Raw genomic sequence first — 10,169 nt, 5'->3', positions numbered from 1 at the left:
TGGCATACATAGAGGTCATACTGATTTCAATGAATGATGTGTGTTTGTGTGTGTGTGTGTGTGTGTGTGTGTGTGTGTGTGTGTGTGTGTGTGTGTGTGTGTGTGTGTGTGTGTGTTTATTAGTATAAGTAGTTCTGAGTTTTGGTGAGTTACATGGAAATGTTGTAGATACATTCTGAGTGGCATGAATGACATACACTGAGTGATAACAAATACTCATGATGTACACAGAATAGTCTTAAAATTATTTGTGCTCAGTTCTGCCCTCTGGTATACTGGGATACAGCCCCGACTATCTCCTATATGACTCCAGTTTGATTATCATTTTGGCCACTGAAAGAACCATGCAATGGAGCCTGGGAGTGATTGTTCAATGTTGACTCACTGAACCTGGATCTATGTCAGTTTACTGAAAAAGCACATTGTCAAAACCCATATGGTGTACAAGTTAGTTAATTGGAAAACTGACATAAATCCACACGATACCCATCAACTACATAAACAATGTTTTCGCAGAGGAAAGCTGCCTGCACCTCCAACACTCCCCTCTAATTATTTATTATGTATTATGTATTCTAACTGCGAGATTGCACTATAGTGTGGAAAAGGGCACACTTTCTGATCCTTACTGTACTGTGATCTCAGTCAAAATGTTTTGACAAACCAAATAAGGTCATAGGTTCATACTAGGCTAATGCCCACCTGGGTCTTTACTTGCCTAGCCATGCGACCCAACCCAGTTTTGTTCCAGAGTTCCTCGGATGCCTATATGGTGGAGTATGTAAGTAAAGAGGTAGCTAAAAGTTATGTGTGTGGGGGGGGTATGTTGGGGGATTCATTTACTTACTGTCAACCTTTGTCCATCAGAGACACAGACTCCAGATTGGGGATGAATTTGAAATTTCCCATCCTATGATCAAGGTTTCTTTTGAATAGAGTTTGAATAGAGAATTTTGCCTCATATAGATGGGGAGCATATTCCATAGTGCATTATCCTTTGAGACACATATCAATCCCTCCAGTAGATTTTATTCATATCACAGACAAAGTTCAGGTCCTTGGATCTAGTGTTTCTGGTGCTGTTTGTATTGCAGATGTACAAGAGATGCATTAGAGCTGGATCTGAGGATGCTTTATATGGCAGGCATAGATCACCTGTCAGTAACCCGGAAGAGAATGAATACAGATATAGGAACTTAAGGTGATCTATGTAGGACAGGGTATTCATACCCTGGGTTCTCCCGATGAGGACATTTTGAGGGTGTTTAAACTGTTGCAAGTGCCTGGTTAGGTACATGACAAAGGGACATTGTACTTAATGATGGGTCTGAGTAAAGTGGTACTATTAATTCCTTGGACCTGGGTGACATACACTTGCTTTTGAGTTGAATAACACAGAATGATTTTCTTACCATCTTGGCTACTTGTTGGTTGAATGCCTAATGATTGTCTACACATGTTCCCAGATATCAGGTCAACTCTTAAGGAGGTTTTATCAATGAAGTAATTAGATTGGGTGGATGATTTTCCAAACTTCACAATAATGCATTTCTTTGCATTGAGATTTAATGCATGTTTTTCACACCAGTCATTTGTTTCTGTTAGACCCTCTTGTAGGATGTTGGTGTTGGGGGGGGGTCTAGGATACCTCCCAATTTACAGTCATCTGCAAACCTGGTGAGCCAGATACCATTGACATTAGCCTTGATGTCCGAAAAGTAGATGCCAAACAATAGCTGCCCCCACATGGAGCCCAGCGGTTCTCTGATGGTGACCTGTCTCTTGGTTGAGGTGGTCTCACTGATCCCAAGAGCATGGCTTCTTTTTTTGAGTTAGTTTTGTACTTCTTCTTGGTGGGCACAGCAGCCTCTGTGCAGGTATTAACATGCTTGTGTAGAGTTTCTTTGAGCAGTTCTGCGTAGGGAGCAGTGTTCTCGGGGTTTACGGGGGCTTGAAATTCTGCCAGGTTATCACCAATAATAGGAAGTCAGCCTTAGAGTAGTTTCTGAGGATTCCAGGTGAGCAGAGGTTCCAAGTTTTATTTTTACTTCAAAGGAGGCCATTTTGTGGTCTGACCTTAAAAGAGAAGACTTTACACTAGAGGGTGTGCAGCACTCTTCCAAATCCAGTATGGTTGCACCCCAGCTGCTGTATTGACAGTCTGGTTCAGGGAATTTGCATTAACAAAATCCATACCTGCATGTTTGGTGTTGTATATGATTCCCAGTTAATAGTGGGGTAATTAAAGTTGCCCATGAATATGGTATTGATTTGGATGGTGAGTTTTTTCCAGTAAGTTCAAATACATGATATGGGTTTCCTTAGTCATACAGAGGGACTTATGACCTACCACAAGGGAGTGGTATGGGATTTTTGTCTATGATGATTTGAACATGGTGAAGCTCAATTGCATTGTCCTGTTTGACCAGCTTTGAGGTATACTTATTTTTGATGCAAATCGAGACACCTCCACCTTTAGTCCCTGTCTGTGTAGTAGCTGGTCTAAAAGTGTGGAAGGCATTATAACCTTGCACTGTCAGTGTGCTGTCTGAGACTTTGAACCATGTCTTAGTGACTGGACAGATGTCAGCATTCTCTAGGGTGAAGGGAGTTTCTAGGGAGTGGAGATTTTTTGTTTAGACTCCTACCATTGAGCAGTAACACCTTTAGATTTTCATAGTTTTGATTTTCTATGTCAGAAGTACTTTCAGTTTGGCATTGCCTAAAAATGGCAGTATGGGGGGAAGACAATGTTTTAGCTAATATTCAAAAGCCTAGAAGGGAGATGTGCAGACAATCCCTGGCAAAGTAGTGCGGTATGTTGACCATCTCTTTCCATGCTGACAAATGTTGCACTCCTTAGAATGACACCAGAAACTAATCCAATTATAAAAGTCAGTCAATTTTTGTTTGTATTGTGGCATCATCCCTGGAGAAGGTAAAATGCTGCTCAATGCTAGGCTCATCAGTCTGGGACAGATATTCCAAGAGCTCCATGATGTCTTTCTTCATATAGTCTAGAGAGGTACATCTAAGGTCATTTACACCTTTATGAACTATGACTGAGTCATACTGGTACTTGTGGTCCAATGAGCTGAGGGCATGCGTAATGTGGCAGTTCTTGGCCAGTGATAAGCAACTGACTTTGGCTTTCTTTTTGCTCAGCCTTGTGAGAGGGACATCAGTGTGCCCCACAATAGAGACTCCAATGTCCAAAATGCTAGATTGTGTGGCATCTTGCCTTATAGGCTTAGAAGTAAAGAGTTCATGAGACGTGGCTGTATGTATTAATGTCGATATTGCTTTGAAAAAGTGCAGTCAGGGCTGCTGAGGGTGTTTGCTATGTGTACTTTATCTAGGAGGTCTTTGGGGTTTAGGTAGGTTACATTTAAGTGCCTCAGCATATGTGGGTCTATGTGTCTGCTTGAATTGTGTGTTATGGGTTCAGTGTGTATACTTCTGACAACCTTATTGACTTTTAGGATTGCTTTTATGTGAGGGCTTTGCTTCCAGTGACTGTGTAAATACATCTCTCAAATACCATACCAGTTTGTCTGAGAATTAACTGGCTGTCAGTAAACAAGAGGCAATTTCTGCATTGCCTCAGGATGCCCATACCAAGCTGGTAACATAGATAGTGGTAAAGTTCATATCCATGGCAACAGATGCTTTTTTATTATTTAGTCAGTTGGCGTTAGAATATAAAATAATGTCAGGAATATCTGGTTTGCAGCTCTGGGGGCAGTGTTTGTCACTGCAAACTAGTGATATTTCAATGTTGCTTTTACAAGAAAAATGTCTTTCAAGGTATCTCTGTCTATACAGGGCGCTGCCAAACACTTGAGTGGAAATTAATGAGTAGACTCTGTTGATTTATGGATGAAGTATTAAGGCAGATATTCTGAAGTTAGAAGCAAATCAAGCAGTACTCACGGAAAAGAAAGAATTAGCGTGTCAAGAATAATGAAAAGAGGGGAACTGCTTGAATGGTTACTACTAGTGCTGGTCTCATCACAGCTTTACTCTGCTGGGGTACAATGCCCCTTTGCTTCTTCTCTCACCACAAGCAAAACAGTAGCACTATTCCCAAAACGAGAAGCAGGCCACAGGCTGCTTGGTGATCCTTCATCTTATCCCAGATGATGCAAGGGTCTGTAGGCTCATTGTACCATTTCCCTGGTAGATGCCTTGAATAGCATCTGGACCAATCAAGAAGGCCAAGCAGAGACAGTCACTGCTAAATCAGAAACAGTCAGGAATCAATGCACTCTGCTCCTTCTCTCACCAGGAGCAAAATAAAAGCACTAATCCCAGGATGACTACTAAAAGGCAGAATGTGGGGTCTCCAATAATTGGTGGTCTTGGAGTAAATGTTGCAGATTTTAAAGGGAAGATGGAAAAATGGGTTAATATCCTAACAGCTGCAGTATGCATTAAGCAGTTAGATATGAAAGAGGAGATGACTTGAGCTTTAGCTACCTAAGTGGAGAGCCACTAATTTTAAAAGAGCAAGATAGAGTGGAAGGGGGTGGGCACTTTGTATTCTGATTCTATGGAATACAGTTGGATGGCCAATAAATGTAAATAGTTGAATGATTTTACCTAACGGTAATGACTCTCATTAGCCCATGAAAGAGGAGAGGGAAAGAGATATGTGGTCAAATTAACATAAGGGGCAGGCAACTAGAAAGACAGTTGAGTTTAAAAACAAAACAGCATCAGGTTAGGAGGGTGGAGAAAAGCAATTTCTGTGTGACTCTCAAGAGACACACCAGTGGTCTCTTTCTTAGTTTAAATATGCAGTTAAAAGCAGAATACAAATAAAACAGTGCAAAGAAAATAAATCAGATACAAAATAGAAGAAGGCAATAAAGCAATACAAAATACAAGAAAGCAAAAACAAACTAACCTTTCCTTCACAGCAAGCTGTGGCAGTCTGGGAGAGCTCTTCCATTAAATGTAAAAAATCTTCACCTTGCTGTTAGTTGATAAAGCACATCTGTTCAGGAAGTTGTATGTAACTGATATTGCAGCCACACACATAAGCTCACCACTCAGAGATTTGAACCTCATACCTATCTAGTTGCACAACCTGAAGAACACAGTATTAGTCACATGTGCTACAGAAGAAGTCTGCTGGGAAAGGGGGTATGGTAGAAGGGATCTCACAAGGGGTAGTCGTGGTGAAGATAGAGTTAAATTTATCAGTCAGTAGATTTGCTATGTTACCCTGGACAGTGAAGGTTGTAACATTTACCATCAGTTTTGCACACTGCTGAGTATTATCTTTAAAGTTCCTGACATAGCTGAAGTAGCTGCTGTGATTGTCCTCAGCCTGGTACACAACCCTGACCTCATAACTGGCTTTGTTTAGTTGAATCACAGAGCTCTTGTCTCTATGAGAGTTGTTCTTTTTGATTTTGGCCATGACGTTTTTTTCTTTTGTTATATAGCCTGGTGAGGTAAGGATTCCACCAGTGTGGTTTATTTTGGTGTTAGATCTGGACTTACTTCTATAAGATATGGCAGCCTCAATGAAGCCATTTACATGTTTGTACAGGGTTTCTGTAAATAATGCTACACAGGTAGCTGTGTCTCAGGGTTTGTGGGAGCCGTGAATTTTGACAAATTGTTGCTAAATAGGCTGCAGTTTGTTTTTGAATAGTTCCTAATTATATGGGTTCAGTGGCTTTCTGGGTTGATCTTTTGTTTTGAGGGAGACAACTTTGTGGCCCAACTTCACCAGTGAGGATATGACACGAGAGTGGGTGGGGTGAGGTTGGTCTAATGGTCTTCCATATTGATGAGAAGTAGGTCCAATAGATTTGATCCTCTGGTTGGAGAGTGCACTATCTGGTACAGGGTGTTTGTGCTGATAAAGTCCAGGAAGCATTGTCCCTGTGAATTAGAAGCAGTGTATGTTTCCCAGTCTAAAGAGAGGAAGTTAAGATCTCACATGAATAAGGCTATTTGGTTGAATAGCTTCCTTGTATAAGTGAGTTACCTAACAGGTAATGGAGCAGAAGGTAACATCATAGATCAATAACATCATCTATGTGGGTTTAATCTTTCTTTCATTATTAGACTTTACTAGCTGAAGCATTACCTAAGCTGTACTCACCTAATGAAGGCAGCTACAAAGTGTGCCTGTTATAAAGGAAATAATACACAAAAAAATCTCATGTTGAGTAATGCTTGATATAGAAGCAATCCACTGATAACTTGTAAGAAATAATCTTCTAGATGGCACAATGAAACCTTGAACATCCCTCTCAACATCTTAGTGCAATAATAAAAAATGATGCCAAAATAATGGGATTACAAAGGCTCAAAATCAAGGAGCTGGCTAACAAATTCAATGACTTATCAGTAAACACATTTCTCATAGGGAAAAAGCTTCCTATAACCCTCAACACGGATTGGCTACATCCTGGATATTGCCTTATACTTTAATATAATAACTCTGAACTCAATGCATGTTGGAGAAAGGTGAATCGTTGGCATACCACAATCTTGATCTTTAAACAATACAAACCAAATTGCATATTTATGATCACCCATTAGCACACCAATCACAAATAACTCACAGCTAAACCAAAAATTGAAAAATGGATTTCAGAAGGTTCTGACAAATCTCTGGGTTTAGCTGTACCAAACTAAATGTGAAAATGCATGCAGCCAACAGCCCAAATGACCTAATCACTAATCTTTAATTGTAAATAAAAGTAGTGTCAGCCTTCCTATTTTCTTGTAATTTCATACAAAATAGTGTTATATATCCTTTAACCTCTTTAGAAAACATGTCAGTAGATGCTGTGGTAACCAGGAGATACTTAAAGAATTGTCAGTAGATGAATCTTGTGAATCCTTAGAGGATGGAAGTATGTTCTTTTTATGTTTTGTGAAGCTTGCTGAAAATATTAAAAGCTGACAGATTTGTATAGAACATAATTTATGTTATTATATGATCATTATTTTATGTGTGTTTTAATGCTTTTTAAGAAAAATGCAGTAGGGCCTGCACGGTTGCCAAAAGATAGGATTCAGAAACTACACATACAACACAATTGTGCTGCATAACTAGAAACAGCACAGTAAGAGTCTAACATTTAATGACCGTTCAAATCAAGAACAGACATACTGATAAAGTCTGGAGTGAATCAAATTCATTAGTATGTTGTACAAAATGTGCAGGTGCTCTTACAGATTATAAAACACTGCACAGAAGACTGCATACAAAGAAGGAGGGCTCATCATGGCAGGTATGACACCTATGAATGTCAATATTTCAGATGACATTGCAGAGACTGGCTTATCTGTGGTCTACGAAGTATTACAGATACTTATTTCTAAGCTTGTTTACATGGAATCTGTAATTTTAGTCGTAATGTGAGCAAGTTCTTGCTCTGTTCTTAATAAAGGATACATGAGTTATTTCAAAGAGCAAGCATAGTAAAACAAGAGAACATTGACAAACACTATATGCAGATGCATCTTAAAGGTTTTATGGATGCAATCTCAGGTAATCTGTAAAAATACCACTAAAGCAGGTACATAAGTAACTAGTGGCAGTGCTACTGTCAGTGGTAAAAGTGGCAGCAGTGTGCAAAAGAATTAGCACTACAAAACTTCTTATACACAAAATAATTCAAGTGATCATAATACAGTTTACTATTTCAGACTGCAGTGATTGAAATGCAAACAATTTAGTCCATCATCTCAGTTTATAAAACAAGGTAGAATTTGTTGATAGGTATTATAGCCTGCTTCAATACTTACCTTTCAGACATGGCAGACATTAGCTTTTATTAAATGACATTACCTTTCACTTCTGTAAATGAAAAATAAAGTGTAATTAATCTCAACGAGTGAAAATTAAATAGTCCACAGTTTAATGTATTGTTAATGTTTTCCATCTTTGTTATGTGAATGCTGATACTTATTTCTTTCATCAGGAAGTCCTGCCCTGGAACAAGTTGAAATGAATGAAGCAGAAAATGTACTGAGTTGCTCATGTTCCATATGTGGGGACAGAGCCACCGGAAAGCACTACGGGGCCTCAAGCTGTGACGGATGCAAAGGCTTCTTCAGACGCAGCATACGCAAAAGTCATGTTTATTCATGCAGGTATGCATCACAGTGAAATAAAAACTGAGTTTATCAGTTTCACATTGCTTATTTGTACAGATCTCTGTAGTTCTGAATTTTGAGGGAAGTGTCTGATTTCACATCAGAATTAGATGTGCCACACATAAAGAATTGTTGCATGGCAGTTTTACTTCATACCAACAGGGTCTTCAGTCTGATTTCTGGCTGGGGTGTCTTCTGTGTGGAGTGAGTATGTCCTTCCTGTGTTCATCTGGTATTTCTCTAGGTACTGTTGTTTCCTCCCACCTCCCACATTTATGAAGAAGATGAACTGGTGAATCTAAATGGTCCATAGGTATGCATGCTTTCTTTGTGTGTGAGATATATAAAAATGGCCTGGCAATCAATTTCATTCCTTGCTTCCCTAATAAACTCCATGAACCATGGCAGCTGTTCACCAAGTCGCTATGACAGTCATCTGCAACTTGTACCATGAATGGATGCAATGCAATTCCTATTTTGTCAATTTCCTGAATGAATAGTCGAAATGTTTAAGTATTTGTTCCAGCTTTGGTGACTTTGTCCATTATTCTTTTTAGCTTTTGTTTAGATTATTGAACTAAAATATTAAGACTAGTGCTTGCTAAAATAATGAATCATATTATGGATTTAGAAAGACATCTTTTCTTTCTTTCAGCAATGAGTTTTCTACGTGAGAGTTTTATGAATGATTTTAAGCATGCTGTGTTCAAACTATTCCCTCTTGTGCTAAATTTTGTAAGATTTGTTTAATTTCAATAGCTTCCCTTTCAGTATGAAAATGATATTAAATTTTCTTTTTTTTTTTTTTTTGCTGTTCTTGTTTTCAATTACATTTGTCATTTATGTTTTTTTATCAGGTTTAGCAGACAATGTATCATTGATAAAGACAAGAGAAACCAGTGTAGATATTGTCGACTCAGAAAATGTTTCCAAGCTGGAATGAAAAAAGAAGGTAAAAGCCAAAATATTTTAGCTTATTTTGCATCTGAAAATTGCATTAATTTAAATTTGCATCTTCACAGGATCTATGTTTTACCAAGAAAGTGCAGCATTGTTAAAACAAAACATTACATACCAGAACTGTATCTTTCAGAAGAGATCCACATTGTTATGCCAAATGGCAAAAAATGAAAACTCAGATCTTAAGGTAAAATTAATTTGTTGCCATGGTTGCACCAAAAATAATTTATTTTAGTAGAATATGTACATTAAAAAGAAACCACAATTTATCAGTTTCATTTGTTAAACTGACATGGCTGCCTATGTCAGCAAACCTGTATGTAACAAACAAAATATTATATTTAAGTGTCTGCAGTTATAATCATATTGTTATACACTTAAGAAATGTATGTCAAGAAATTCATCTCAAAATTGAAGTTCACAAGTTGAGATTCTTGCCTCAGTTTTATGAATACAAAACACTGGCCATGATCAGAAACCCAATTATAATATATCATTCTATGTGAGGAATTTTATTTGTCTGTATTTCATTCTATTCATAGATTGTGTGATGGCAAGATGCATGTAACAGCATGTGTATTCTTTGATTGATTAGCCATGTATTTATGTACGTATTTATTTTCTTATGTTTACTGGGGTAGAACAGTGATCACAGTGGACCACTTCATATCTGATTGCTATAGGTATGCTATTTCAATGTTTTTTACTGCTTTTGAAGCTGTTGGTTGCTTTGAGATGTAGGTCTCCATAGACTTCTGACTATGCTGAACCGTGGGGTTCCAGAATAAGAACCTTAATACAGCAAGGATGTTATAGTCAGGTTCTTATAATACACATCTAGCTATAGCACTTTTTTGGATTCCTGTGCATAATTTGTTCACTTTATGTATTACACTGAGATTGATCAGCATTCTAACAAATTTATGTAGATTTTCTCTGAATAAAACTTTACCTTTAATAAGAGATTAGAACTAAAAAAAAGAAAAAGAAAAATAAACATCATGAATAAATTGGTTTAGAACTAAAAAAAAAAAAAAAAAAAAACATCATGAATAAATTGATTTGTTCTTAAGCAGATG

The 10,169-nt window shown here is 37.9% G+C and overlaps 1 protein-coding gene across 1 annotated transcript in view; it reads left to right on the top strand.

Annotated features, from left to right (window-relative positions):
* The window catches only part of HNF4G (hepatocyte nuclear factor 4 gamma), a 184,519-nt gene that overhangs the window by 4,232 nt on the left and 170,118 nt on the right, over window positions 1–10,169 (top strand). Inside the window, exons 2-3 of the mRNA XM_044066012.1 lie at window positions 7,956–8,127; window positions 8,988–9,082. Coding sequence (XP_043921947.1) covers window positions 7,956–8,127; window positions 8,988–9,082 — 267 coding nt within the window. The remainder of the gene's footprint in view (window positions 1–7,955; window positions 8,128–8,987; window positions 9,083–10,169) is intronic.

This window comes from Protopterus annectens, chromosome 3.part0 (assembly GCF_019279795.1).
Source record: "Protopterus annectens isolate FY-2018-M chromosome 3.part0, PAN1.0, whole genome shotgun sequence".
In the NCBI taxonomy this organism is placed as follows: Eukaryota; Metazoa; Chordata; order Ceratodontiformes; family Protopteridae; genus Protopterus; species Protopterus annectens.
The sequence above is the reverse complement of the archived record's forward strand: the minus strand, read 5'-3'. Positions and strand labels throughout refer to the sequence as shown.